This window comes from Babylonia areolata, chromosome 6, assembly GCF_041734735.1.
Source record: "Babylonia areolata isolate BAREFJ2019XMU chromosome 6, ASM4173473v1, whole genome shotgun sequence".
NCBI classification, from domain to species: Eukaryota; Metazoa; Mollusca; class Gastropoda; order Neogastropoda; family Buccinidae; genus Babylonia; species Babylonia areolata.
In genome coordinates, this window is record NC_134881.1 from 15,164,436 (window position 1) to 15,192,309 (window position 27,874).

At 45.9% G+C, this 27,874-nt stretch overlaps 1 protein-coding gene across 2 annotated transcripts; it reads left to right on the top strand.

Moving 5' to 3' along the window:
- The first annotated feature begins 41 nt into the window (after positions 1-41).
- LOC143282774 (arginine kinase-like) lies at positions 42-27,874 on the top strand. Of its 2 annotated transcripts, none has more exons than XM_076588539.1 (6): positions 42-307; positions 13,315-13,574; positions 14,725-14,873; positions 17,589-17,754; positions 20,547-20,721; positions 26,559-27,874. In XM_076588539.1, the coding sequence occupies exons 1-6, from the start codon at positions 169-171 to the stop codon at positions 26,714-26,716; spliced, it is 1,047 nt and encodes a 348-aa protein (XP_076444654.1). In that variant the 5' UTR covers positions 42-168; the 3' UTR covers positions 26,717-27,874. The 2 variants fall into 2 exon arrangements, with proteins under 2 accessions (XP_076444654.1, XP_076444653.1); XM_076588538.1 differs by lacking the exon at positions 42-307 and adding an exon at positions 11,971-12,149.

The following is a 27,874-nucleotide window of genomic DNA, read 5'->3' on the forward strand; positions in this document are numbered from 1 at the left end:
CAGTGTCCCGCCAGTGTGAGTCACGGGCCCGGACAAGGCGTGTGTTAACATTCAAACGACTTTGACAGAGCAGTAGTAGCAGCCCCGCATTCTGCGCCCGGCAGCTCACAGCGCACGTTCACCAGCACGTCCTCCACTGACCAGCTCGTTTGAACTCCGTCAACCACCATGGCCGATTTGACAAAACTCTGGAGCCAGCTGCAGCATCAGTCGCTGTTGAAGAAGAACCTGACTGTAGATCTTTACAATGAGCTGAAAGACAAAAAGACCAAGTATGGGGGAACCCTTGCTGACTGTATACGATCAGGTGAGAGAGAGAGAGAGAGAGAGAGAGACAAGAATATGCTTCGGGTGCATCGATTTTGCTTTTTTCTGTTGTTGAACTGTATCCAGATCAGTTTCGGCAATATCCACAATTCTTCCCCTCCACTCCTCGGTGTGAGTGACGGAGTGAAGGTCCACGCCTTGTTGTGAACACTGCTCACACGGAGGAGTGGTTGGGAAGAAATGCCTTGCCGGTGTCGTTTTCTCTTCCGGATTAAGATGTGGTTCAAGTTTGTCTTGTTTTTTTTATTTTTAGAAATAACGAGGAAAGAGGAAAAACGTTCGGTGCTGTTCGTACTTTATAATTACAACAACAAAAAATATATGCAGGAAGGCTGTTAGTGGCATTGTGAAGTGACACAAATTTGATTTTTTACACACACACACACACACACACACACACACATACACGAGCAATCGAGTTGAATCCAAGTGAACGTGGTGTGGGAGCCGTCAGTGGGTGTGGGCGATTGTCGTGGGCTGCTTCACTCAGTGTGGAGTACTTAAGGCGTCAAAAGGCAGGAAATCGTGGTTTTTTTTTTTTTTTTTTTTTTTTTTTTTTTTTTTTTTGGGGGGGGGGTTGGGGGGGGAGGGGGGTCGTCTTAGTACATAATTATAATTACCCATGCGTGGATCATTTACAACTGATCTTTTTTGACGCTGTTAACTGCTGAAATCATGTTTCACAATTTCTATCATATGAGAACAATCACAGGGCTTTTAATTGTAACCTATATTGTAGCAAATCACTCAGCGAAACACCAGTCTGGACACCAAGGGTCACTCCCTGAAACTGGCCCAGGGTAGATGCAGGCTTGCAGTACGCAGCTGGTACTTCTCCCAGAAAGTCGTAAACACCTGGAACAGCCTACCTGAGGAAGTGGTCACAGCCCAATCAGTTGATAGGTTCAAAAGCAGGCTCGACGCTTTTTGGAAAGGCAGTTCAACTGTCTACAATCCAGTTTGTCTTTGTTTGTCTGTGGGCATTATAATACCCACGAATGCCACAGTAACAGTAGGAGCGTATGGACCGTGTAAAGACAGAAGGCCTATACACTGATTTTGTCAAGTTCAAGTTCAAATCCTGCTAATGGTGTTACTGTTAGTTTCCTTGTTTGCTTCCGATTTTAACAGTTGGGAGAAAGGGGTTGGGGGCGAAGGGTGTGGTGGCAACAACAAAAAACAACAACTTTGTTTTGTTTCATTTCGCTGTTGGGGAATAGAAACGAAACAGCGTCTGCAACACACACGTACATAGCTCTGTTCGACCCGGCAGAAACGACAAAACGTGCTCCGCACAGCGTGTGCGAACAATGCAAAATGTCACGTTTTTGACCTTCACATTTTGATTTGCCATGTCACACACACGCACACGCACACACACACACACACACACACACACACAGAGGAAGAGACGAACGTGACACGTAACTATCGTTTACAAAGAAACATGTGGGCCTAAATATAGGCTGTAGGTTACAAACAGGTATAACAATACTGTAGGTTACAAAGAAACAGCTGTAATTGTACTGTGTAGATTACAAAGAATTAGACATGCCCATACTGTATGTTAGAACGAAACCAATATATAACTTTACTGTAGGTTACAAATGATTAGACATGATCATACTGTATGTTACAACGAAACTGATATATATCTTTACTGTAGCTTACAAAGATTGAAAGAAACAGATGTAACTACCGAAGTTTACAAAGAAACATATACTACACTGTTGGTTTTAGAGAAACACCTGTACTGTGGTGTAGGTAGGTTACAAAGAAACGTATATACCTGTAGGTTACAAAGAAACGTATATACCTGTAGGTTACAAGGAAACATATATACCTGTAGGTTACAAAGAAACGGATCTAACAATGCTGTTGGCCTCAAGGCCTGACTAAGCGCGTTGGGTGATGTGGTGTAGCGTATATGGATTTGTCCGAACGCAGTGACGCCTCCTTGAGCTACTGAAACTGACCTTAGTCACAGGCCACAAAGACGAAAGACAAAATGAATGGTCGAGTTCAATCCGGCCAAAGATTGCAGAGGTCGCGAAAACGCTGACGCTGTTTTTCGCTTTGTCACTGGCACGTCTCGCGTGTGATTAGATATCTAGCTAGCATGCGTCAATAATGTCACATGCCCAACGATTTTTTTTTTTTTTTTTTTTTTATAACTTGGAGGCCCATACCGAGCAAACATTGAGTTTTTTCGTTGTATTTTTTTCATTATTTATTATTTTTCACCGGTTATGTAGATGTTTGGTGGGATCGAAGTTGGAAGGCGTTAATTTAATTGTGTGGACGGTTGGACTCCTGGAATGCTTTTCAATACTTGCTCCACATGAAAGCCGTTTCCTTTTTTTGTTGGAGGGTCGGGCTCGCTCTCTCTCTGTCTCTCTCTCTCTGCCTCTCTCTCTCTCTCACTCACTCTCTCTATCTCTCTCTCCCTTTCGATGCCGGTTCCTATCTCTCATTGTTTTTTCCTCTTTCTTTCTCGCTCTCCCCCCCACCCAGCTCTTTCTCGGGTTCACACACACACACACACACACACACACACACACAGAGGATACGGATACATAATGTGGGGTGGGGTTTTTTTTTGGCATTTAGCCAGTGCCCAGACGACTGAGTAGAAAGATTTTCAAGCTGAATGAAACCGGATGCGCGCGCGTTCGTGTGGTGTGTGTGTGTGTGAGAGAGACACTCGGTGACACTGGCACAGATTTTTATTGCCATTGGCAAAGATATCCTTTCAGCAAGGGGGTTACAATTCATTTTGTGCCGGCCAAAAATTTGTTTGGCTAATATAAAGACACGTATCCAAACGCAATCAACAATGAACCAAAATATGCTCATCCACACTCGCACACGCTGACGCACAACCACTCATACGTTCACACACATTTTCAACAACATACATGTATCATCACGCACGGACTTCACCAAATCCATTTAACTTCAAAAGATGACCATCTGGCTACCAACCAAATCAAGCAAACTTTAACCTCTTCCACACTCCCATCCACTGGTGACCGAAGGAAAAACTGAGTATTGGTATTCTTTCTACGCAAATCGCTTGCTTCTGAAATGAATTTTGCGAAAGACACAATTACTTCATCACGTTCAGTTTGTGTGTGTGTGTGTGTGTGTGTGAGAGAGAGAGAGAGAGAGAGACCGACAATAGACCACTGGAGAGTTCCGCGGCCATCTTGGATCTTGCACATGCGCATCAAACTTTTTACTCGAAATCGCAAGCAATGCCAAAGGTGATCGACATCGGCAAAAGCAGAACTACATGTGCTGTCCCCCATTTCTTCTGTTGATAGCCTCCATTGCTACAACCAGACACAGTACAATGAAGTGCCATCATGTGCACAATAAAAAAAAAAAAAAAAAGAACAAAAATAATTTTAATATGAAACAAAAAATCGGAAAAAGAAGCCTTTCTCTTTTGCACGTTCCACCTCTCTCGATCGCCTTGTTGCTCGAAATTTCGGAGAGCCAATCAACTTCGAGAGCACAGATGATGTGACGCGCATCTGTAAGTCATGTGAGCACGTAACTCGCCAGCGATCTATTGGCCACACCATGGCACTTCAGAAAACTGACTGGCGATGCCCTCATTCCTAAAGTTCCCCCCCACTCTTGTGTGTGTCTTGCGGAATGAACGTTCACGCCTTGTAATTACTACTCACCCCGTTGTTAGGGGGGTGGGGGAATCGCCAACTGACTTCGTAACTGATTGTCAGTTCGAAGTTCACAAACAAAAATTACACTGCATTTTGACATTCACGAACGGCAGAAACCCGGGGATTAAAGAAGGAAACCGACGGTTGTTGCGACTGGGTCAGGCTGAGACCGACACTCGATCGGTATTCGGACGATACTAGCTGTATATTGTCATTATCTTAATGAACGCGCGCACACGCACACACATACACAACGCACACACACAGAGTTCTGGCGTACTATCAGAAAGGCGCTGCCAACAAACGCAGATCAATATAACTGTGTATAGTGCCTTGACCTAAATTGGTATTTTCTCTTGTCCTTCGATTTCTTTTTCCCAGGTATATGCCCTTACCGTTGGTCTGTCATTCTATGAGCGCAGTAAATCTTTCGGGTAGGGCTGGAGCTTTGGGAGGTAAGGGGGCGGTGGGTGAGAGATGATAGAGGGATTTTCAGAATTGTATGAAAATCAAAATATCTAACGAAAATACACGTATTCATACATTATTTGAAGCCAGTATCTCGACGTGTAACCCAAGCGCGCGCGCGTGTGTTTGTGTGTCTTTTTTCCCGAATAGATTTGACATGTTTTATGTATATCTTGTTCAGAGCACATTTAGTAATTAAAAATGGCAGTTCCTCACAGATAATGTGTATATGTACGAGCGTGCGTTGCCTGTGTGAAAGCTACTAAGAGTAAGAGGGGTTTGCCCTTTGTGCTAAGAGGCAGCAGCTAGCAGGGCTGTGCGGCACGCACTTGGCGCACTGAGAAAGTACCCATGGCAACAAATGTTTTTTGGCAAAATTATTTTAAATAAATCCAATTTGACAGTTTCACAAGCTATAGGCAACATGTAGGCTTATAATATGCTTGCACTCAAGGCCTGTCTGAGCCTGTTAGGCTGTGCTGCTGTCAGGCTTCTGCCTTGCGTGATGTGGTGTAGCGTATACGGATTCGTCTGAACGCAGAGACGCCTCCTTGTGAAACTGAAACTGAGCTAGGGGACTCCAACGTGGACAAAAGAGCGGTGAGCAAGTTACACACATCGTGTGTAAAAACAGCTGCGTAAACTGACGTGTGTGTGTGTGTGTGTAGAACGTTCAGCTTTAGCCATTTAATTAAAAATAAATCAGTCACTTTCTTAGAATTTTCGTACCATACATTATTACCGCTCGCGCGCGCGCGCGAGTGTGTACCTACGTGTGTGTGCGCGCGCGCGAAAGCGCATGAACCTGCGTTGCACTCCCATTTGGAACGGAACATGAACTTGAAAACCGCTCAACATAGACACATGCACCGTGCAGTTTCTTAATCTTATCAGCAAAGACCAGGTTAAACCTCTCGAAGGTGTGTGCATGGACTGAATGACTGTGTTGTCCATGTGCATTGCTCAACGTTCGTTCAAAGGCACCTTGAGACAGCCAGTGCTGACGTTGACAGATCTATGTGCGGTCATGGCCTGGGGGAGGGGTGGGTGGGAGAGGGGGTAGGGGGGGCGGGAGAGCCGGTTGTTGACATAAAGGTGCTGTCGCCTTGCCGGCCGGCTTGTAAACGACTCAGACCGCAGTTGATCCTCTATCTCTCTCTCTCTTCATGATAAGTAGTTGTTGTTTTTTATGTTATGATTTATATTGTAATATGTTGAAATGTGGGTTTTTGTTTTTTCACTGAGGTTCGGCTTCAAATGTGAACTACTTCTTGAATAGTAAGAGGAAGACTAAAAGAATCTTGGTTACAGTCGACTTAGTTGGAATAAAAGAGCCGACGTATCGAGCCACAGGCTCTTCTTCAGGCAAATGAAAAATCATTTCAGGGATTCTTGAATATCTGCCAGACCCACGTATTGTAATGCATATCACAGTGTGTCAGCAAGATTTCCAGAGACCCCTCACATTGAACAGCCGAGCCTGGATTACCCCGACCCATCCCCAACCCTCCCCCACCCTACCAACCCTCCTCAGACCGTTCCACATTTCCCTTTGTTGTTAAATGACGTGTAATGGGGGAGGGAGCTTATTCACTACGGAGGAGGGCGAGTTGGCGAGAAGGGTTGTATTGGGGAAGTGGGAGAGAATGTGTGAAACGGGATCAGCGTATTGTATTTTGCTTTTACACACCAGTTGGTAGTCTGAATAGCGCTTGTTTAAATACATACATTCCTAAGGTATTGATTGGATTGCCCCCCCCCCCATCCACCCCCTATCCTCTGTCTTCCCTACCCTCTATATAAGTTGCCAATGTATCAAATAGATATCCTTGGAACGACCTCTGCAATGACCGGTTGTTTTTTTTCTTTTCTAGTTATAATCTCCAGAGTGGGGAGGATGAAGGGGTGTAGGGGTGGGGGGGAAAGCCTTGAAGTCTGCATGGCGGGCGGCGTGAGCTGACGACCGTCAGAGATCGATATAGCCTATATGCCACCCCTACCCCCCTCTTTGACAAGCAAGCGCACCCCCAACTCCTCTGCAAAGAACGGAGAAACGGACAGGATCGTGTGTCAGCGCTGGTATTATTGTGGTTCTTGTATTCACACCAAAAATGTTGACACGGAAAGTCGCTTTTCAGACCTGTATGAATTCCCCTTTGGTCTAATCTTCAGATATGTCACTGATTAAACAGGGTCAGCTGGGTATGTTCTTGTTTCCATAACCCACCGAACGCTGACATGGATTACAGGATCTTTAAAGTGCGTATTTGGATCTTCTGCTTGCGTATACGCACGATGGGGGTTCAGGCACAAGCAGGTCTGCACATATGTTGACCTGGGAGATCAGAAAAATCTCCACACTTTACCCACCAGGCGCCCTTACCGAACCCGGGACCCTCATATTTAAAGCCCAACGCTTTAACCACTCGGCCATTGCGCCCGTCACGAGGAGGGATAGGTTTTTGTTTGTCGTATAGGGCTTCATGGTTCACGCGGAAGGCTCCTCACCAATTAAAAAAAAGAAAAAAAGAAGAAGAAAAAAAAAGAACAAAAGATCTCCGTCCATTATTCATTTCGTTTTGTTTGGAGTGAATGCACTGGATAACTTGTGATAGTTTAAAAGAGTGTCGTTTGAATAAGTGTGTGTGTGGTTTTTAGTATTCAGGTCACAGTGAGCCTCCACACAAACAGCCCAGTTTCAAATGACTACACTGGTAAGAGCACGTAGTACAAAAATCTTCCTTGCTGTGGGTCACGATTGTATGACGTATCTCTTAAACTTTTAAATGTTTTTATTTTATTTTATTTTATTTATTATAAATATTGACAACAGCTGACTGGCACATTTCCCGCTCGACATGTGAGCCTAGACTTTCTTTGTTCACCTTGTCGCAAAGGTGTGCAGCGTGCACGGGCGCATGTGAAAAAGCACGTACGCAGCAGTGTGAGTTGACACAAGCATGCGTGTCAGTTGGTTTATGCATGAGGTTAAACTGATCATTGCGATCGCAAAGCGCCGTTCGTGGTGGGCCGTCCTCTCCATCTCCACCCCCCTCCCCCAACCCGCACGCACACATCCCTTCATCTGCTTCCCCCGCCCCCTCTCCCCTCTTCTGCTTCATGGCCTGCTGAAGTGTGTGTGGTGCACATCTCACTCATATCTCGGAGGGAGGACGGTGCACGATTGTAGTGATGTTGGTCGTTTCTATAGTTTGTGGTAGAAGGGATTTTATTCCCCTGATCCTCGCAGCGTACGTGGTTTTTGTTCAGACATGCCATCTTTAATTTCGTGCATGTCATAGCTATGACTTAGTGTGTGTGTAGGGGTAAGTTTAACGACTTGTGGGCATTTCGCCCGTTAAGTCTGTTCCGTGAGGGCTGGTATGGTCGAGGCGTTGGTCCTGTGGTCCTGTGGGGGCGTAGTCTTGGCTGGCGGTCTGAAGGTGGTCCGCGCTGTGTCCTGGCCGTTGGCGTGCTGGGGATGTCCTCCCTGTGTCCTGGCCGTTGGCGTGCTGGGGATGTCCGTGTTTGAGGTCGGAGGGTGGTCCTCCCTGTGTCCTGGCCGTTGGCGTGCTGGGGATGTCCGTGTTCGAGGTCGGAGGGTGGTCCTCGCTAAGTCCTGGCCGTTGGCGTGCTGGGGATGTCCGTTTTTTAGGTCGGAGGGTGGTCCTCGCTGTGTCCTGGCCGTTGGCGTGCTGGGGATGTCCGTTTTTTAGGTCGGAGGGTGGTCCTCGCTGTGTCCTGGCCGTTGGCGTGCTGGGGATGTCCGTTTTTTAGGTCGGAGGGTGGTCCTCGCTGTGTCCTGGCCGTTGGCGTGCTGGGGATGTCCGTTTTTTAGGTCGGAGGGTGGTCCTCGCTGTGTCCTGGCCGTTGGCGTGCTGCGGATGTCCGTGGATGAGGTCTGAGGGAGGTCCGCGCTGTGTCCTGGCTGAGTTCGGGTGGTGGAGTCCTGGCTGTCGGTCCGAGGCTGGTCCTCATGGTGTGCTGGCTGTTGTCGGGTGGGGGAGTCCTGGTGCGTGTGTCTGGGAGGGCGAACGCGTGCGTTTAGTCTGGGTTGATCGGTACAGTGTCCGGAAACGAAAACATAAAACCTAGTCCCAGAAAACGGGGTATCGTTGCCGAAACGACAGGCCTTCGCCACTTGCGTGGGAACTGCAGGTCACGAACACAAATTATGGGCTGTGCATGTATACAGTTTATTGTTATTAAAAAAAAAAAAAAATCACTCGGAGACAAACTGGGAAATTGACACCGTAGACATTCTCTCTTCTTCCTCTTCTTCTATTTCTTCATCCATTTGACTATCCACAACCATCAGGTTGATTTCGCGATACTGTTTTGGTTGAGGTCCGAAGGTCGGATGGTCAGATAATTTCTGTGCGTGTGTGTGCGCGCGCACACAATGTCTGTTCTGTCTCCACATTCAGCCTCAAAACGCAAAAATTAATTAACTTGAATAGCCCAGTAGCTTTGATCATGTATCGACTTGAAGGCACAACTGCAACAGTAATATTAGACGTCAAGTCGGTTCGGTTGTGTGGTGTGTGTGTGTAAATCATTGAGCTGCAGTGACAACTGCCCAGACTGGCACACAGCAATCACTGTTCTGGTCTGCTTTCCCAGGCAGCAGTGGATGACCTCTGCCTGACATTTAATGGCTTGTGTGACACACGCGCAGGCCGTTGACACAAAACAACCATACCCGGTACACGTGGCTGTGCCTTGTGTCGTCACGCGTTGCCCTGGGAGCCCCTGTCGCCATGTACACACGTAAAAAGCAAACAACAAAACAACAAAAAAACACGCACTGTATTGATTTTAGAAAAGTTACTTTTGGCTCGCATGTAGCACCATAGGTTGTGCTACCACTCACACGAAAAGCGCTGAGAGTGCTTTTTTTTTTTGGGGGGGGGGGGGGGGGGGGTGTAGTCGGGACAGAGCCCGGAGTTTTTAGGTCAGTGGCTGATTCCTCCCTCCACCCCTTCCACTATTCCCCCCCCCCCCCCCGCCTCCTTCCCACCACCATGTCTTCTCACTCGTCCGCCCCCTTCCAACTCGTGTCCGTGCCACAGCGGTACGGTAAACGGTCTCCCTCAGTTTACAAACTTGCTCTCGTTCAGGCAGTACTTCCTCTTTCCTCTCCATTTGCGAGTCTGTGTGACGTGCTATCGGGAAAGACAAACGCGTATGGGTTATTTAATAACCCGTCTGTAATGAATGTGAGTTGGTGTGTTTAATCGAGTGTGTATGACGGGGCGTGCACATTCGTGTGGGCATGAATGTGTGTGTATGTGTGTGTGGACGTATAGTCAGCAGTATCCATCCATCATCCACCAAATAATGACCAATCCTCCATCTATCCGTCAAACATCCATCCATTCAACAACATTCATCCATCAAACACCCATTCCATCGATTAAACATCCATCCTTCGATTAAACATCCATCTATCTATCAAACAGCCATCCATCTATCAAACATCCATCTATTAAACACCCATCCATCTATTAAACACCCATCCATTACTCATCCATCTATTAAACGCCCATCCATCTATCAAACATCCATCTATTAAACACCCATCCAGCTATCAAACATCCATCCATCTATCAAACACTCACCCGTTCATCACTCAACCTCCATCCGCCCATCCATCCATCCATCCATCCATCCACCCCCCATCCTCCTCCAGCCATCCTCCTCCATCAATCTGTATCAGTGTATGTGTGCGTGTGTGTGAAATATTTATAATGTGCATGGTAAGGGCTATTTCATGTGGGCAGTCAAAGAACCCCAGGTCGATCTGTCTTCACAGGATCACTGTACCACTCTCTACATACATGCACACACATAATTACATGCATATGTGGGTGTCTTTTTGTTTCATTGTGTGACAGGCATGGTGGATGTGAACAGGCATCAATCCAACACCAGCACATGCACATGTGCATGCACAATCTCGTTCTGTCTGTATCACTTCATCCTCTCTACCCGCGCCACCCCCTCCTCTCTGTTCTTCGCTTATGCATTCTCACACTGCACTACTATGCAATCAAACAGCCCACATCAAGTTTTAAGCATTCCTATCACTGCATAGTATACTAAACCCATTAAAAACGAGAATGCACCAACTGAAAACAAAACGCCCAATTTGTAAAGGAGGAAGCAAGTAATAATATAGACCCGGTGAAAACATCCTTCATCATCAGAAAATTGTACTTCCATGATGTTCTCGCCTGCACCGAGTCGTCCAGGCTTTTGTTGCTCCAAAAGCACACAGAAGGCCTGTTGTCAGGAGTCAGATTTATTGTTCTAAGGTACGCATGGAAGCATCTTTGATTGTTGTTCCCAGCAGGAGTCAGTTCTAATGCGAGTGTCGTGTCGCACCCTGCAATTACACCAACATGATCAGGCCTGTGCCTTTAATAATTTAGGTCCGCGAGTTATCAGTACATGTAGGTAGTGTTTTTATTTATTTATTTGTTTATTATTTTATATTACACATGGGTGTTGTCTTGCCTGTGGCAAAGAGCATTGATGCTGCCTGCACAGCATGTGCCTCACTTTTCTGATTGAATCCAGCATCTGCAAAGGGAATCTAGCTGAGCGATGTGAAATTCTGTTAATCGGTAAATTCTGTTCATGGGTGTGAAGATGATTTTGCAGTGGGTTTTTTTTTTAATATATTTTTTTTTTAATCCTTCCCCACATCTCCCCCGCCTCCCTGCACCCCCCTGTTGTGAACAAAACTACATTTGCTTAGTAGTTATGTCCTTAACTCACTCAGTACGGCCAGTCCTCTCTTCTCCTCTACACAGACCCCTCGGATGTCCAGTGGGTGTCTGAATGACCCAACCTTTAGCTTCTGTCGCCAGTATTGTGGGATTCTTTGTCAACATTCACCTCTTCAGTATAAGAGCCTTCCGCTTGCAATATTTTGATGATGGTAATTGGGGTGAAACGCTGTTAATGTCGTTTCTTTCGCCGTTCGTATGGAGAGAGTTAAAACTGGAGATCACAGTAAAGTGTATTCCGTCTATTCCATGTGTGCCAACAGCCGGAGGTCTGTGCAAGGTGACAGAGTGGCTGTGTGTGCTATCAGCTTTTCTGTCACGCGTGCCTGTGAGAGAGCAAAATAAGACGGGTTACTGTTGGTTAAGTGCTGTGGATTCCATGCCCTTGATCAGTTGCTTCACTGATGATCAGGGAAAGGGGGGGGGGGGGAGGTGAGGTGGTAAGGAGGGAGAGAAAGAGGGGAGAAGAGGGCAGAAGCTGGCGTCGTAGTACAGAAGCAGAGATAGAGGAGACTTTTCAAAACCTCCGGTTGTGTAGCTAGCTTTCATTGGCTGAAACTTTGACCTCTGTGCCTTTTTTTTTTTTTTTTTTTTTTTTGAAGAGGGGGTTCTTCAAGGACATATAAGTTATAAGTTAGGTATCCACAGTTCAGTTGCTTTAAGGAGACAGTGAGAGAGAGAGATTTTCTTATTTTGTGCATTTTCTACAGCTGATCCTGAAAGATGTCTGACGTGGAAACGCTGTGGAGGGATCTCCGCAGTGGTGAAAGCAAATCTTTGCTGAAAAAACATTTGACTCCTGATTTGTATCGAAAGTTTAAAAACTTTGAAACGAAATATGGTGGCACTTTAGCTGACTGCATACGGTCAGGTAATTCTTTAAAAAAATTTTTTTATGTTTGCCTGATTATTTATCTAAGTTTACTTTCTGTTAGTGTTTGGGCAGCTTGTCAACAGGAATGGATATACATGTGTGTTTGTGTGTTTGTGTTGTATGTGTATATATATATATATATATATATATTTGTATGCGTGTATGTATGTGTATGTATACATATGTATGTGTGTGTGTATGTATAAATATATGTGTATAGATAGATAGGTATAGATATGTCACTTAGTTTGAATTGAGTACATTTTAGCCAGCATGATGTGAGATAGTCTGAAATATGTATTTTAGCAATTGTGATGTGAGACTGTGTCTATTTATTTATTTTATGTCATTTTTTATTCTATTTCATGTACAAATTTTTATGTCACTTAGTTTAAATATGTAAATCTTATTGTAAAACACAGTGAGCCCCGTTTGAGATGGGGTTATGGCACAATGTAAGCCTGCATTTTATTATTTATTATTATTATAAGAGTGCATTGTGCTAGCATCTTTGGCATTGTTCTTGAAAATACTGTGATCATTTTTACTTTTACACACACACACACACACACACACACACACACACACACACATATATATATATATATATATAGATAGATATATATATATACACCTTATAAACATATACCTTGTTTACCAGACATTAATTTTTATGACCTTATCAAATTTCATTGAAGCCATCACAAGCTACCATTTGAAATTGTATGTTACCATGATATGCTAAAAGATGAAGGATTATGCCCTATGTGTAGCTTGTAGTGCTTGGAGATGAATTTCATCTCATCATGGAACGTCCTCATTATCATGATTTACGACATGAATTGATACCCCAATGATTTCTTCATCCTAGGTCAGGTGATAATTTTTGCAGACTGATGTCTTCAAAATCAAGAGAACTATTGCTTTCTGAAACATTAAAAAGGTAGCAAATGTCTCGATTATAACTGCATTTGAAATAGTAGGTCATTCTTAATCATAGAACTTATTCCAAGGCAATTTTTCGGTTGTTTTGGTCACTTTGAGAATTTTACATTTTATTTGCTACAGGACTGTTTTAAGAACAGTCGTAAGTTGTTTTTCATTTTTTGCATGTGTGTGTGTGTGTGTGCTCTCTCCTCACTGTTTGGCTTTTTCTGTGCAGGAGCCAGAAATCCACAGAGTAACGTGGGTATCTATGCCAGCGATCCTGAGGCCTACACTACCTTCAGTAAGATTTTGGACAAGGTCATCAAGGACTACCACAAAGTGGATAAACTGACCCATCCTGATCCCAACTTTGGTGACCTGGACAATCTGGGTTTCTCTGACCTGGACCCGTCTGGAAAGATGATAGTCTCCACCCGTGTTCGTGTGGGCCGCTCGCATAAAGGCTTTGGCTTCCCTCCAACCCTAACCAAGGCGGTAAGACATTGGGCAGTATGAGGCGCTGGAGCAGACAGCTTCAGCAAATTAGATTGTGCAGAAAAAACAACAACACACATGGACATTGACAGATGGATGGACGGGCGCAATAGCCGAGTGGTTAAATCGTTGGACTGTCAATCTGAGGGTCCCGGGTTCGAATCGCGGGGACGGCGCCTGGTGGGTAAAGGGTGGAGATTTTTACGATCTCCCAGGTCAACATATGTGCAGACCTGCTAGTGCCTGAACCCCCTTCATGTGTATATGCAAGTAGAAGATCAAATATGCACGGTAAAGATCCTGTAATCCATGTCAGCGTTCGGTGGGTTATGGAAACAAGAACATACCCAGCATGCATACCCCCGAAAACAGAGTATGGCTGCCTACATGGCGGGGTAAAAACGGTCATACACGTAAAAGCCCACATGTGTGCATACGAGTGAACGCAGAAGAAGAAAGAAGACAGATGGATTAGGTTTGAGCGTGCGCATAGAATGTGCGTGCTTGATCATAGGTTTTTTTTACCTGTATGTGCAGGTACTGCTGTGTAGACAAGAGCACACACCTGCACACAAATATATGCAGAATTTATATACATGCACTTATGCAGGCCATTCATTCGTGTGCATGAACACATAAATGCACATACAATGTACATGCACATGCATGGCACATAAGTGCACATACATGGCACGCATGCATACAATACACACACACACACACACACACACACACACAGAGCACATTTTGTAAATCAGTACAATGCACTTTGATGTAAAAGGACACCACAGCTCATCATACATCACACACAGCAGATGCCTTTAAGTTCAGCAACATCACTTGCTCACATATAAAACACAATTGAACTGTTCAACGAAAAAGCACTGCCATGAAATGTAAATGTTAGAGCAAAAATGGAAATGCACTTTTTTTCTTTTCTTTTTTTCTTCTTCTATATTTCTTCTTGTTTTATTTATTTTATTTCATCTTTTTTTTTTTTTTGCTGTGTAGGTGTCATATAATATACATACAATACATACATGCCAGACCATTATAACACATCAGCAGAATGCAATACACTGTAGTTCTTGCAGTAGTGGTCAGAAACGTTCTTGCAGTGACACTCAAAACATGTTGATACTGACTGCAGGACCGTTTGAAGATGGAAGAGATAACCAAGGAGGCCTTGAACAAGCTGAAAGGCCCACTGAAGGGAACGTACTACCCCCTGGTGGGCATGGACAAACAGACAGAGAAGCAGCTGATCAACGACCACTTCTTGTTCAAGGATGATGACAAGTGAGAGATAGAGTCCCTGCGTTCTGTCCAGCATGCGCAGTGCTGTGTTAGGCATTAGAAGCGATTATGCTATGGAAGAGGGAGCAGTTTCATCAGATGAGATATTTGTTTGGTATATATTCAACAAAAAGATAGGTCTGATTGGTGCAGATATATGGTATTCAGGTCAACCCATGTGCAGACCTGCTTGTGCCTGAACCCCCTTTGTGTGTATACGCACGCAGAAGATCAAATACGCATGTTAAAGATCCTGTAATCCATGTCATTGTTCAGTGGGTTATGGAAACAAGAACATACCCAGCATGCACACCCCCGGAAACGGAGTATGGCTGCCTACATGGTGGGGTAAATAAACAAAATGGTCATACACGTAAAATGTTAAATGTTACAAGTTTGAGAGTGTAGGTGTACGTGCCTGACATCTGATTGAATGACACAGGAAATGAATGATGAGTGCCCAGTGGCAGCCGTCAGTCGGCTCTACCCAGGTAGGCAGCCTGTTGTGTAAATGACTGTGTTTGTAAAGCGCTTAGAGCTTGGTCTCTGACCGAGGATAAAGCGCTATATATGTATCCATATCAATCAATTCATAGCTTAGGAAGGTGAACTGACAGTGTAAAGAAAGTATCACTGGTCACTCTGGTTCCTGCTCCCGAAACCTGTCCTGTTATGGTCATGGGGGTGCTGCACTGCTGAATGCACCACCAACATTCTCTGTATCTGGTGGTCATAGGATAGGGACTGAGTTTCAGCTTCAGTTTCTCAAGGAGGTGACACTGTGTTGGGACAAATCCATACATGCTACACCACATCTCCTAGGCAGATACCTAACCAGTGGCATAACCCAACATGCTTTGTCAGGCCTTGGGTGCATGCTTGTTTATTTGTGTACCTATTACAGTGGATTTCTTTGACAGATTTTTGCCAAAGGACAACACTCTAGTTGCCACGGGTTCTTTTTCCATGCACCAAGTGTGTGCTGCTCAAGGGACCTTGGTTTATCATCTCATCCGAATGGCTAGACGCTCAGTTTGATTTTCCAGTCAAACGTGGGAGAAAGGGCGAGAGCGGGATTCAAACCCACACCCTCACGGACACTCTGTATTGGCAGCTGAGCGTCTTAACCATCCTGTCACCTCCCTCCTTGGAGACAGTGCCCAATATGGGACACAACCCATGATCCTCAGATTAAAAGTCTGATGCTTTTCTGACTGAGCTAACCGGGCTGTCGACAGTTAATTGCAATGTTTTTAAAAGCGAATATGTGAAATGCTTTTATTTGAGAACATATGTTTATTAGTCTTGTTTAATCAAGTAATCCGCGTGTGGGGGGTGGGTGGGTGCGGGTGTGTGTTGATTCTCTGGTTGCGGTTTTCCGCAATTTATCTTTATTCTTATCTTATCTGTCTATTATAATCAATGTGCAGTATAGTACTTAGTAGGCTATGTTTATAATTATATTCAAATAATGTTTCTTAATTCTTTCTGTTTTTACATTAAGAATACTAGTTATTACCTGCAGTGTGTGGATGTATGTATGAAACGATATACGAGATATTTTTTACATTTGTATCTTCGTAATATTCGTAAAAGCTGTTGTTGACTTTTACAGTTATGGTCCCCGTGTTGTTTACTTGTCTATGTTGTGATAATGCACCTGACCAAATTTCTCCAGTTGGAGATAATAAAGTTATTCTTATCTTATCTTTGGCAAAACTCTGTCCAGTCAAATGTTGTCAGCCCACTTTTGGCTGTCTGCCTCAATCAGTTTTGAATAATGTTTAATTGTTGAACAGTACACATGATTATGATACAATGCAAACAAAGATGGAGTGACAAGCTTGAAGCTTTACAGTGTGTTTTGCCTCAGTTCCTGCGCTCTTCTCTGAAAGGCGCTCTTGGAGAGCCTGCCAGATCTTAACATGTGACCAGTACCATCTCACTGGTGGTATTGATAACTGTATGATGATGTACATGATAATTCTTAAAGTGATGATGTTGATGATGACTTTAACACAGTCCAGGTCATGATGAACTTACTTCCTTCTTGAAAGGTAAAGAATAATGCATCTGTTCTAAGCTTGCGGAATCACTCTGATTGCAAACTGTTTTATTTTGATAATGAATAACAACAAAAGCAACAATATCTACAGTGATTCAGAGGAACTAACTGAATTCTTGCAAAGGTGATCATCCATCAATTTTGTTTATCTATCTGTCTATTTTTGTCATTGCGTTAGACATATTTTTTTGGGGGGTGGAGGTGGTGTGTGTGTGTGGGGGGGGGGGGGGGGGGGGCAGTAACCAGCTTCAGCCGTGGTATCTTCCACATTCCCAAGAAAACTTCCATTTAATTACACATACTTAACCGTGACCCAACTAGTGCAGACTCTGGCAGGGGTCTGACATTCCTGCCTGTGCAAACTACTATCCGCCTATGCGGAGAAAATGAAACTACGGCCGATAACCTCCCGGAAGTAGGTAACCTCCCCTTTGTCCCACTGGCTAGCGCCCTCTTTTTCCGGCAGCCATTATGACTCCTGTTCCTGTGCTCTCCATACGGCTAAGTTTTTTTTCGTATTTTCTGTCTGTCTGTCGATTCTCTTCCATTTATTTATTTTGTTCCTTCTTTTTTCTTCCTTTTGTTTTTTCTTTTTCTTTTTCTTCTTCCAATTGTTCTTATTTATTTTGTTAATTTTTTTCTGCCTGAGTCAGATGCTTGAAGGATGCCAGTGGGTATGATGACTGGCCTGTGGGCCGTGGTATCTTCCACAACGCCAACAAGACCTTCCTGGTGTGGGTCAACGAGGAGGATCATCTGCGCTTCATCTCCATGCAGATGGGAGGCGATCTTGGGGAGGTCTACACACGTCTGGTGAAGGTATGGTTGCTGCACTGTTGTTGGGGTGTGTTTCATGACGTTCATTTTTGGGTGTATGTTTTCTTCTTTTGTTTTATTCTTGCCTTATTATTGGTCTGTTTGTTTGAGGGGATGGCATGGGACATTGCTTTGGTGGGGAACCGATTTTTCTTCCAGCTTTACATGAAATGACTGCACATCTCCTGCAACAGAAACATCAGTGAGTGTAAAGACATGAGACCCAAGACATCTAGTGTCACATAAAAGGCAGAGTGTGACCAGTTTGCCAGCAGAGTAGCTTGCAGCTCGCACACAAAGAACAGAAGATCGGGCTGTGCGCTCCTGGCTACTGAATAACTTTTGAATTTTGCGCATACACCTGTACTCAACACCTGTACAGAACTTGAGATCACACAAGCATGATCTTGCCAATGGCAAAGAGCAAGCGCGGGCCAGTCAAACTCAGGATTAACTGTTTGGAACTGTCGAAATGTTTAATCATTATTTATGATGATTAAGAACATACCCAGCATGCACACCCCCGAAAACGGAGTATGGCTGCCTACATGGCGGGGTAAAAACGGTCATACACGTAAAAGCCCACTCGTGTGCATACGAGTGAACGCAGAAGAAGAAGAAGAGGTTGGAAAGATGGAGTTGACTGAGGTTGCCATCCAGGGTGGACGCTCACTCACTGTGGCTCTGAAACTACTTCTTCCTCGTTCGCCTCCCATTAGATAAGCAGCCCGGTGTCCTCGATGAAGGCTGCCGTCCGTCGCAGCTCCTCCAGGGTGCCGTACAGTTTGGCTTCCACTGCTGTCAGTGTTGGCCAGTACTTCCTCCTGGATGCTGCATGCGTCCTACAGTTTTGAAGGCTGTGGTTGGTTGTCATTGGTCCCTCACCACAAGGGCACTCTCCACTCTGTCCAATGCCAAATTTTGTATGCATGTGGTGGAGCAGGCGATTGTGTCCAGTCCTCAGGCGGAAGATCTTGACCTGTTCCCGTCGTTCCAGCAAATGGTATCTGTCTTCTGGGTTATATTTGGGGTGCTGGAGGCGCCACTTTATTCCTTGCTGTGCCTTGATGATTGTCTTGATTTCATCGTATGACACCAGTTTGTTGGCCTGCTCCTTCTGTGCACCGTCTTTTACCAGAATGTCCGCTTTTTCGTTGCCTCTGATGCCACAGTGTGCTGGTACCCATTGTATCACCACTTTCTCCACTCTGGCACTCAGGGCAACAAGGGCTGAAGTGAGATGGTTCTGTTCTTTGCAGGCTTGGCTCTGCAACAAAGCAGCTGTCAGTTGTGGGCTTAGTGGTGTCCTGCATATTTTGAATCTGTGCAGAGTCTCCTTTTGTGTGTAGCTTTATGTAATATTGATAGCTCCCTATCATGATGTGGACTTCTGGACTTTGGCAGATGAGCATGGGACTGGGTGTGTGTGTGTGTGGGATTCAGGGTGTGGCTGTGTGTGTGTGTGAGGGGGATTCAGGGTGTGGCTGTGTGTGTGTGTGTGGGGGGATTCAGGGTGTGGCTGTGTGTGTGTGTGTGTGGGGGGATTTCAGGGTGTGGCTGTGTGTGTGTGGGGGGGGGGGTGTGGGGGGGTCAGGGGGTGGCTGTGTGGGGGGGGGGATTCAGGGTGTGGCTGTGTGTGTGTGGGGGGGTGGGTGGGGGAGATTCAGGGTGTGGCTGTGTGTGTGTGTGTGGGGGGGGGGGATTCAGGGTGTGGCTGTGTGTGGGGGGGGATTCAGGGTGTGGCTGTGTGTGTGGGGGGGATTCAGGGTGTGGCTGTGTGGGGGGGGGGTGATTCAGGGTGTGGCTGTGTGTGTGTGGGGGGGGATTCAGGGTGTGGCTGTGTGTGGGGGGGGGGGATTCAGGGTGTGGCTGTGTGTGTGTGGGGGGGGATTCAGGGTGTGGCTGTGTGTGTGGGGGGGGATTCAGGGTGTGGCTGTGTGTGTGGGGGGATTCAGGGTGTGGCTGTGTGTGTGTGTGTGGGGGGGGGGAATTCAGGGTGTGGCTGTGTGTGTGGGGGGGGATTCAGGGTGTGGCTGTGTGTGGGGGGGGGATTCAGGGTGTGGCTGTGTGTATGTATGAGGGGGGGGATTCAGGGTGTGTGTGTGTGTGGGGGGGGATTCAGGGTGTGGCTGTGTGTGTGTGAGGGGGATTCAGGGTGTGGCTGTGTGTGTGTGAGAGGGATTCAGGGTGTGGCTGTGTGTGTGTGTGTGGGGGGGGGGGGCAATGGGGGGGGATTCAGGGTGTAGCTGTGTGTGTTTGGGGGGATTCAGGGTGTGGCTGTGAGGGGGGTATTCAGGGTATGGCTGTGTGTGTGTGAGGGGGATTCAGGGTGTGGTTGTGTGTGTGAGGGGGATTCAGGGTGTGGCTGTGAGGGGGGGATTCAGGGTGTGGTTGTGTGTGTGGGGGATTCTGGGTGAATGGCATGAGAGTGACCCACACTAAACTCATCACAGTTGATGGGGTAGCACACAGAAATGAAGATGAATTTCTCTGTGATATTATTTCACTACACATACTTTACCATGACTCACTAGTGCAGACTCCGGCAGGGAGTCTGATTCCTGTCCTGTGCAAACTATTATCCGCCTATGCGGAGAAAACAAAAGTATCTTCGGCGGTATTATTGTCTTTATTGAAATACTCAAAGATAAAAGTTATTACTGTCACTGCGATTACTACTACAACATTTGCTTTTCTACCACTCCTACCATTGCTTCTACTATTTACACTACAGCCTGCAGATGATGATATTGAAGATGGCCGTGATTCACCGAGATGATTTTGCAAATGTGCAGGCGATAAATGCGATGCAGTTGGAGTTCGAGAGGAAGGAAGGGCTGGGCTACCTGACGTTCTGCCCCACCAACCTGGGCACCACCCTGAGAGCCTCTGTCCACATCAAGATCCCTAACCTGGCTGCCACTTCAACCTTCAACGAATTCTGTGAGAAACACAACATCCAGGCCAGAGGTAGGCACAGGCAGCAAGGAGAGAGAGGGGGGGGGATGTTTTGCCATGGTGGGGAAGGGTTTGTTTCTTGGGTAGGGGATTGGAGCAAGGAGTAGGAAGAGGATAACGGTGCCTGGAGGGCAGGAAAGTGATGCAGAGGAGGGCTGGGCAATGGAGGTGGTGGGTAATGGATGGTTGGTGTGGTGGTGGGTGATGTATGGTCGGTGTGGTGGTGGGTAATGGATGGTCGGTGTGGTGGTGGGTAATGGATGGTTGGTGTGGTGGTAATGGATGGTCGGTGTGGTGGTGGGTAATGGATGGGCGGTGTGGTGGTGGGTAATGGATGGTCGGTGTGGTGGTGGGTAATGGATGGTCGGTGTGGTGGTAATGGATGGTCGGTGTGGTGGTAATGGATGGTCGGTGTGGTGGTGGGTAATGGTCGGTGTGGTGGTGGGTAATGGATGGTTGGTGTGGTGGTGGGTAATGGATGGTCGGTGTGGTGGTGGGTAATGGATGGTCGGTGTGGTGGTAATGGATGGTCGGTGTGGTGGTGGGTAATGGATGGTCGGTGTGGTGGTAATGGATGGTCGGTGTGGGTGGTGGGTAATGGATGGTTGGTGTGGTGGTAATGGATGGTCGGTGTGGTGGTGGGTAATGGATGGTTGGGTGTGGTGGTGGGTAATGGATGGTTGGTGTGGTGGTAATGGATGGTCAGTGTGGTGGTGGTAATGGATGGGCGGTGTGGTGGTGGGTAATGGATGGGGCGGTGTGGTGGTGGGTAATGGATGGTTGGTGTGGTGGTAATGGATGGTCGGTGTGGTGGTGGGTAATGGATGGTTTGGTGTGGGGGGTATTGAGGTTGGGTGGTAATGGATGGTTGGTGGTGGTGGTAATGATGGTCTGTGGTGGTAATGGTTGGTTGGTGTGTGGTAATGGTTGTAATGGATGGTCGGTGTGGTGGTGGGGTAATGGATGGTCGGTGTGGTGGTGGGTAATGGATGGTTGGTGTGGTGGTAATGGATGGTTGGTGTGGTGGTAATGGATGGTTGGTGTGGTGGTGGGTAATGGATGGTTGGTGTGGTGGTAATGGATGGTTGGTGTGGTGGTGGTAATGGATGGTTATGTGGTGGGTAATGGATGGTCGGTGTGGTGTCGGTGTGTGTGATGGTGGGTAATGGATGGTCGGTGTGGTGGTGGTAATGGATGGTCGGTGTGGTGGTGGGTGGTCGGTGTGGTGGTGGGGTAATGGATGGTTGGTGTGGTGGTGGGTAATGGATGGTTGGTGTGGTGGTGGGTAATGGATGGTTGGTGTGGTGGTAATGGATGGTCGGTGTGGTGGTAATGGATGGTTGGTGTGGTGGTGGGTAATGGATGGTCGGTGTGGTGGTAATGGATGGTTGGTGTGGTGGTAATGGATGGTTGGTGTGGTGGTAATGGATGGTCGGTGTGGTGGTAATGGATGGTTGGTGTGGTGGTGGTAATGGATGGTCGATGTGGTGGTAATGGATGGTCGGTGTGGTGTCGGTGTGGTGGTGGGTAATGGATAGTCGGTGTGGTGGTGGTAATGGATGGTCGGTGTGGTGGTGGGTGGTCGGTGTGGTGGTGGGTAATGGATGGTCGGTGTGGTGGTGGGTAATGGATGGTTGGTGTGGTGGTGGGTAATGGATGGTCGGTGTGGTGGGTAATGGATGGTCGGTGTGGTGGTAATGGATGGTCGGTGTGGTGGGGTGGTCGGTGTGGTGGTAATGGATGGTCGGTGTGGTGGTGGGTAATGGATGGTCGGTGTGGTGGTGGGTAATGGATGGTCGGTGTGGTGGTAATGGATGGTCGGTGTGGTGGTGGGTAATGGATGGTTGGTGTGGTGGTAATGGATGGTCGGTGTGGTGGTGGGTAATGGATGGTCGGTGTGGTGGGTAATGGATGGTTGGTGTGGTGGTGGGTAATGGATGGTTGGTGTGGTGGTAATGATGGTCGGTGTGGTGGTGGGTAATGGATGGGCGGTGTGGTGGTGGGTAATGGATGGTCGGTGTGGTGGTGGGTAATGGATGGTCGGTGTGGGTGGTAATGGATGGTCGGTGTGGTGGTGGGTAATGGATGGTCGGTGTGGTGGTGGGTAATGGATGGTTGGTGTGGTGGTAATGGATGGTCGGTGTGGTGGTGGGTAATGGATGGTCGGTGTGGTGGTAATGGATGGTCGGTGTGGTGGTGGTAATGGATGGTCGGTGTGGTGGTAATGGATGGTCGGTGTGGTGGTGGGTAATGGTCGGTGTGGTGGTGGGTAATGGATGGTCGGTGTGGTGGTGGGTAATGGATGGTTGGTGTGGTGGTGGGTAATGGATGGTTGGTGTGGTGGTGGGTAATGGATGGTCGGTGTGGTGGTGGGTAATGGTCGGTGTGGTGGTGGGTAATGGATGGTCGGTGTGGTGGTGGGTAATGGATGGTCGGTGTGGTGGTAATGGATGGTCGGTGTGGTGGTGGGTAATGGATGGTCGGTGTGGTGGTAATGGATGGTCGGTGTGGTGGTGGGTAATGGATGGGCGGTGTGGTGGTAGGTAATGGATGGGCGGTGTGGTGGTGGGTAATGGATGGAAGGTGTGGTGGTAGGTAATGGATGGGCGGTGTGGTGGTAGGTTATGGATGGGCGGTGTGGTGGTGGGTAATGGTGTGGTGGGTGATGGATGGTCAGTGTGGTGGTGGGTAATGGATGGTTGGTGTGGTATCGGTGTGGTGGTGGGTGATGTTTCAGATGGATGGTCACTTGGTGTGCACCTTCACATTGCTTTCATAAAAAAATATTTAAAAAAATTCCAAAACAAAATCAAAACAGCAGCAACAATGACTATGAACAAAATGCACACAAATGTGTGAAGGGCACAGTTGCTGAATAGTTTCAATGTTGAACTTTCAGTCCGAGGATCCTGGATTCAGTCTTGGTATTGACACCTGTTGAGTTAAAGGTGAAGATAAGTTGTTGTTTTTTTTCTAATCACCCAGGCCAGCATGTATAGAGAGTGAATCCCCTTTGTGTTCACATGCAGAAGATCAAATACTGTAAAAGACCCTGCAACCCATGTCGGCACTCCTTGGGTTATGGAAACATGAACATACACTGGATATGAAACTTAGGAGATGCCCTGAAAATGAAGGCCGGCTACCAACTTGGTGGGGTTTAAATGGCAATGCACATGAAAACCCACTTTTTGATTGAAATGGATAAGATCTGCAGCCCACAGACACTGAAAAGACAGAAAAGAACACAACACTCTTCCCCCCACACATACCAACAGTGACCATTCCACACATCACCTGCATTGCTGTCCTGGAGCAGGAATGAATAATAATAATAATGATAGTATTTATATAGCGCTGAATCTTGTGCAGAGACAAGTCTAAGCACTTTCACACCAGTCATTCACACGCATGCATAACTCTAAAACTGAAGAAACTGGAGACAAGGAAGAGGCAGGGGAGGGAGGCTGGCTGTCTTATGAAGAGGTGGGGTTTTCAGGTCAGACTTGAAAGAGGTGAGTGACGGGCGCAATAGCCGAGTGGTTAAAGCATTGGACTGTCGATCTGAGGGTCCCGGGTTCGAATCACGGTGATGGCACCTGGTGGGTTAAGGGTGGAGATTTTTACGATCTCCCAGGTCAACACATGTGCAGACCTGCTAGTGCCTGAACCCCCTTCGTTTGTATATGCAAGCAGAAGATCAAATACGCACGTTAAAGATCCTGTAATCCATGTCAGCGTTCGGTGAGTTATGGAAACAAGAACATACCCAGCATGCACACCCCTGAAAACAGAGTATGGCTGCCTACATGGCGGGGTAAAAACGGTCATACACGTAAAAGCCCACTCGTGTGCATACGAGTGAACACAGAAGAAGAAGAAAGAGCTGAGTGCAGAGACCTGAATGAGGTTGAGAAGTGACGTGACTGTAAGCCGACTTCACTGAGCATCATTTTGTCTTTCACACATTATCTCTCCTTTGTCAGTAATGTTCAGTATTCCAACAACCACCGCACACTGGGCAGATTGCAGATGATGATTTTCACAGCAACTAAACACAAGTCTGCTACAGTGATCAGATGACTGTTCCCGACAGTATATTGTATAAAAGATTTGTCTGATTATTGTGAGGCAAAAAAGACGATTAGTCTGTGAAAGTAACTGAAATATGAATACTTCCATTACACAAGCATACACTCCCAGCAGATGAACGCACTGCTTCTTACTGTTTCATCTGGGATTCGTGTTCCCCTTGTGTTCGGTTCAACAGAAACTGTGAATTAATAGCTTTCATTTGAATGGCATAAAAAAAAATCCAACATTTTGGAATTGAGCTGTTTAGTGTTCTGTACATACTATAAACTAAAAAGTACCAGTGTGAAGTTGGCAGCAGCAGTGGTATTAACCCATCCAACCCCGTGAAGGTTACAGCCTCAGCTGGCTTCCATGCCACATTAATGCAGAAAAAAACACTGAAAATATTTGTATTTGTATTTCTTTTTATCACAACAGATTTCTCTGTGTGAAATTCAGGCTGCTCTCCACAGGGAGAGCACATTGTTATACTACAGTGCCACCCATTTTTTATATATATTTTCCTGCGTGCAGTTTTATTTGTTTTTCCTATCAAAGTGGATTTTTCTTCAGAATTTTGCCAGGAACAATCCTTTTGTTGCCGTGGGTTCTTTTACGTGCACTAAGTGCATGCTGCACACAGGACCTTGGTTTATCATCTCATCCAAATGAGTAGCCCCCAGACAACCACTCAAGGTCTAGTGGAGGGGGAGAAAGTATCAGCGGCTGAGCCGTGATTCGAACCAGCACACTGACGGGCGTGATAGCCGAGAGGTTAAAGCGTTGGACTGTCAATCTGAGGGTCCCAGGTTCGAATCACGGTGACGGCGCCTGGTGGGTGAAGGGTGAAGATTTTTAAAATCTCCCAGGTCAGCATATGTGCAGACCTGCTAGTGCCTGAACCCCCTTCGTGTGTATATGCAAGCAGAAGATCAAATACGCACGTTAAAGATCCTGTAATCCATGTCAGCGTTGGGTTCTGGAAACAAGAACATACCCAGCATGCACACCCCTGAAAACAGAGTATGGCTGCCTACATGGCGGGGTAAAAACGGTCATACACGTAAAAGCCCACTCGTATGCATACGAGTGAATGTGGGAGTTGCAGCCCACGAACGCAGAAGAAGAAGAAGAACCAGCACACTCAGATTCTCTCACTTAGTAGGTGGATGTGTTATCTCAAGGCCATAACTCCATTGGTTTTCCTCCAGAGTACATGTGGACACATCTGAAAAAAAAACTGTAGAAGTAAGTTCCTTTCTGTGCAGTGTATGTCAGAATGTGAAAACCATTTTAATGAGACCAATTTTGATGCCAAAGCAGCGTTCAGGCGCAGGGCTTTGGTGAATGAAGTGAGAGCTTGTTTGACTCCACCCACACATGTGCACTGCCAAGTTTGATGCTGACAGCTGCTGCCATATATCCTTACAATGTTGTGTCATTGTGTGCTATTTATCATCATTGTTGTCTTATTGATTTACTTATTTATTTATTTGTTATTATTATTATTATTATTACTACCTTTTTTTCATATTATAATTATTATGTATTTATTTACTTATTTATGTACGCTTATCTATTATTTATCAACCTTTTTTTTTTTTTTTCTCAAGGCCTGACTAAGTGTGTTGGGCTACGCCGCTGGTCAGGCATCTGCTTGGCAGATGTGGTGTAGCGTATATGGATTTGTCCGAACGCAGTGATGCCTCCTTGAGCTACTGAAACTGAAACTGTCATTGTTTGAAACCTAAAATCTCTGTCTTTGTGCTGTGCAGGAATCCACGGTGAACACACGGAGAGCGTTGGAGGAGTGTACGACATTTCCAACAAACGCCGTCTGGGCCTGACCGAGATTGAGGCCATCCATGAGATGAGGAAGGGAGTGGAGGCCGTCATGAAAGAGGAGAAGAAACTTGCTGGGCAAAAAAAGTAACTGCTGGCATTGTTTCAGTGGGCTTGCCATAGTTTTTCAGTGTGGAAATGACGTTCTAGTTCTGGTCAAGCTAGTGAGTTGTATCATCTTCCCCAGAAATAAGAGAGAGAAAAAAAAGGTTTTCTGTTTACAGATTCAATGAACTGCATTCATGACAGTACAAAAGAAAGTCTGAATGGAACGTGTATTTTGAAGTCGTAGTGATATCAGCTGTTAAGTATTTTTCCAGAATACCTCACTCAGGACTTGCTGAACATTCCATTTGTTCTCTTTTAATACTGGTTGTATACCGTGCAGTTGCAGCAGTATGAAACGCCTTGAATAACTGAATCAGAGATGGGACAGTACATGTGAACTGAAAAGTCATTGATACAATAGCCAAAGTTATAAAGAGGTTCAGCTGATGCCAAGACTATAACATGATTATTCATTTGGTAACTGTTCAGTTTTGAGTTACCACTAGCAGTGAGTTAAGTAATGAGAACAAAGGAAATGTGTACAGACCTGGGAAAACCATTGGTAAAGAAAACTCCCATTTTCGAACTAAAAACAACAACAACAAAACTTGTATGGGCTCCAGCTTTGCCAGATCTGAACGGCCACATGATGAACCCAAAATGACATGGCAGAAAGTCCTTGCTATCTTCTTGTTTTTTCTGACACATTTTTTTCTTCTTTTCTTTGGTGTGAACATTACAGAATAAAAACTGATATGAAGTCAGTATCAGAGTCTGATTTTGTGGTCAGCAGAAGAAATAAGAAAGGTAAAAACCATCACTGAGATCACAATAATCTTCCTTGAAGAACAAAATGAGAATCTTTTTTCGTGATTTTTTTTTTTTTTTTTTTTTTTTTTTTTTTTTTTTTCCCCCAGTTGGTTTGCATGTGTCGCATTGAGCAGACTGAACTGATTTTTCGGTGTTTCATTGACAGATGGGGTGATGGGAAGTTGCAGTGCTTTAGTGTTAATGAAAACACCCTATGAGTGCTTTGTTTCTTTTTTTCTCTTATAATTTACAAGTGTAATTTGTATTGTGGTAAGAATTTGGTACATCAGTTTTCCCAATATACATATTTTGAGAAATGTTCTGTTTATGTATGGGTTGGTGAGTGTAGCAAGTTGCTTTTATAGAGATTGAAATAAAACGTGTCTGTGTA

What these genes read in the sequence shown, in the direction of transcription:
- LOC143282774 (XM_076588538.1), top strand. Translation starts at nt 12,002, where the DNA reads ATGTCTGACGTGGAAACGCTGTGGAGGGATCTCCGCAGTGGTGAAAGC. An exon ending in TCTACACACGTCTGGTGAAG is followed by an intron (nt 17,755 to 20,546) that starts GTATGGTTGCTG and finishes GCAAATGTGCAG; the next exon opens with GCGATAAATGCGATGCAGTT. An exon ending in ACACAACATCCAGGCCAGAG is followed by an intron (nt 20,722 to 26,558) that starts GTAGGCACAGGC and finishes TGTGCTGTGCAG; the next exon opens with GAATCCACGGTGAACACACG.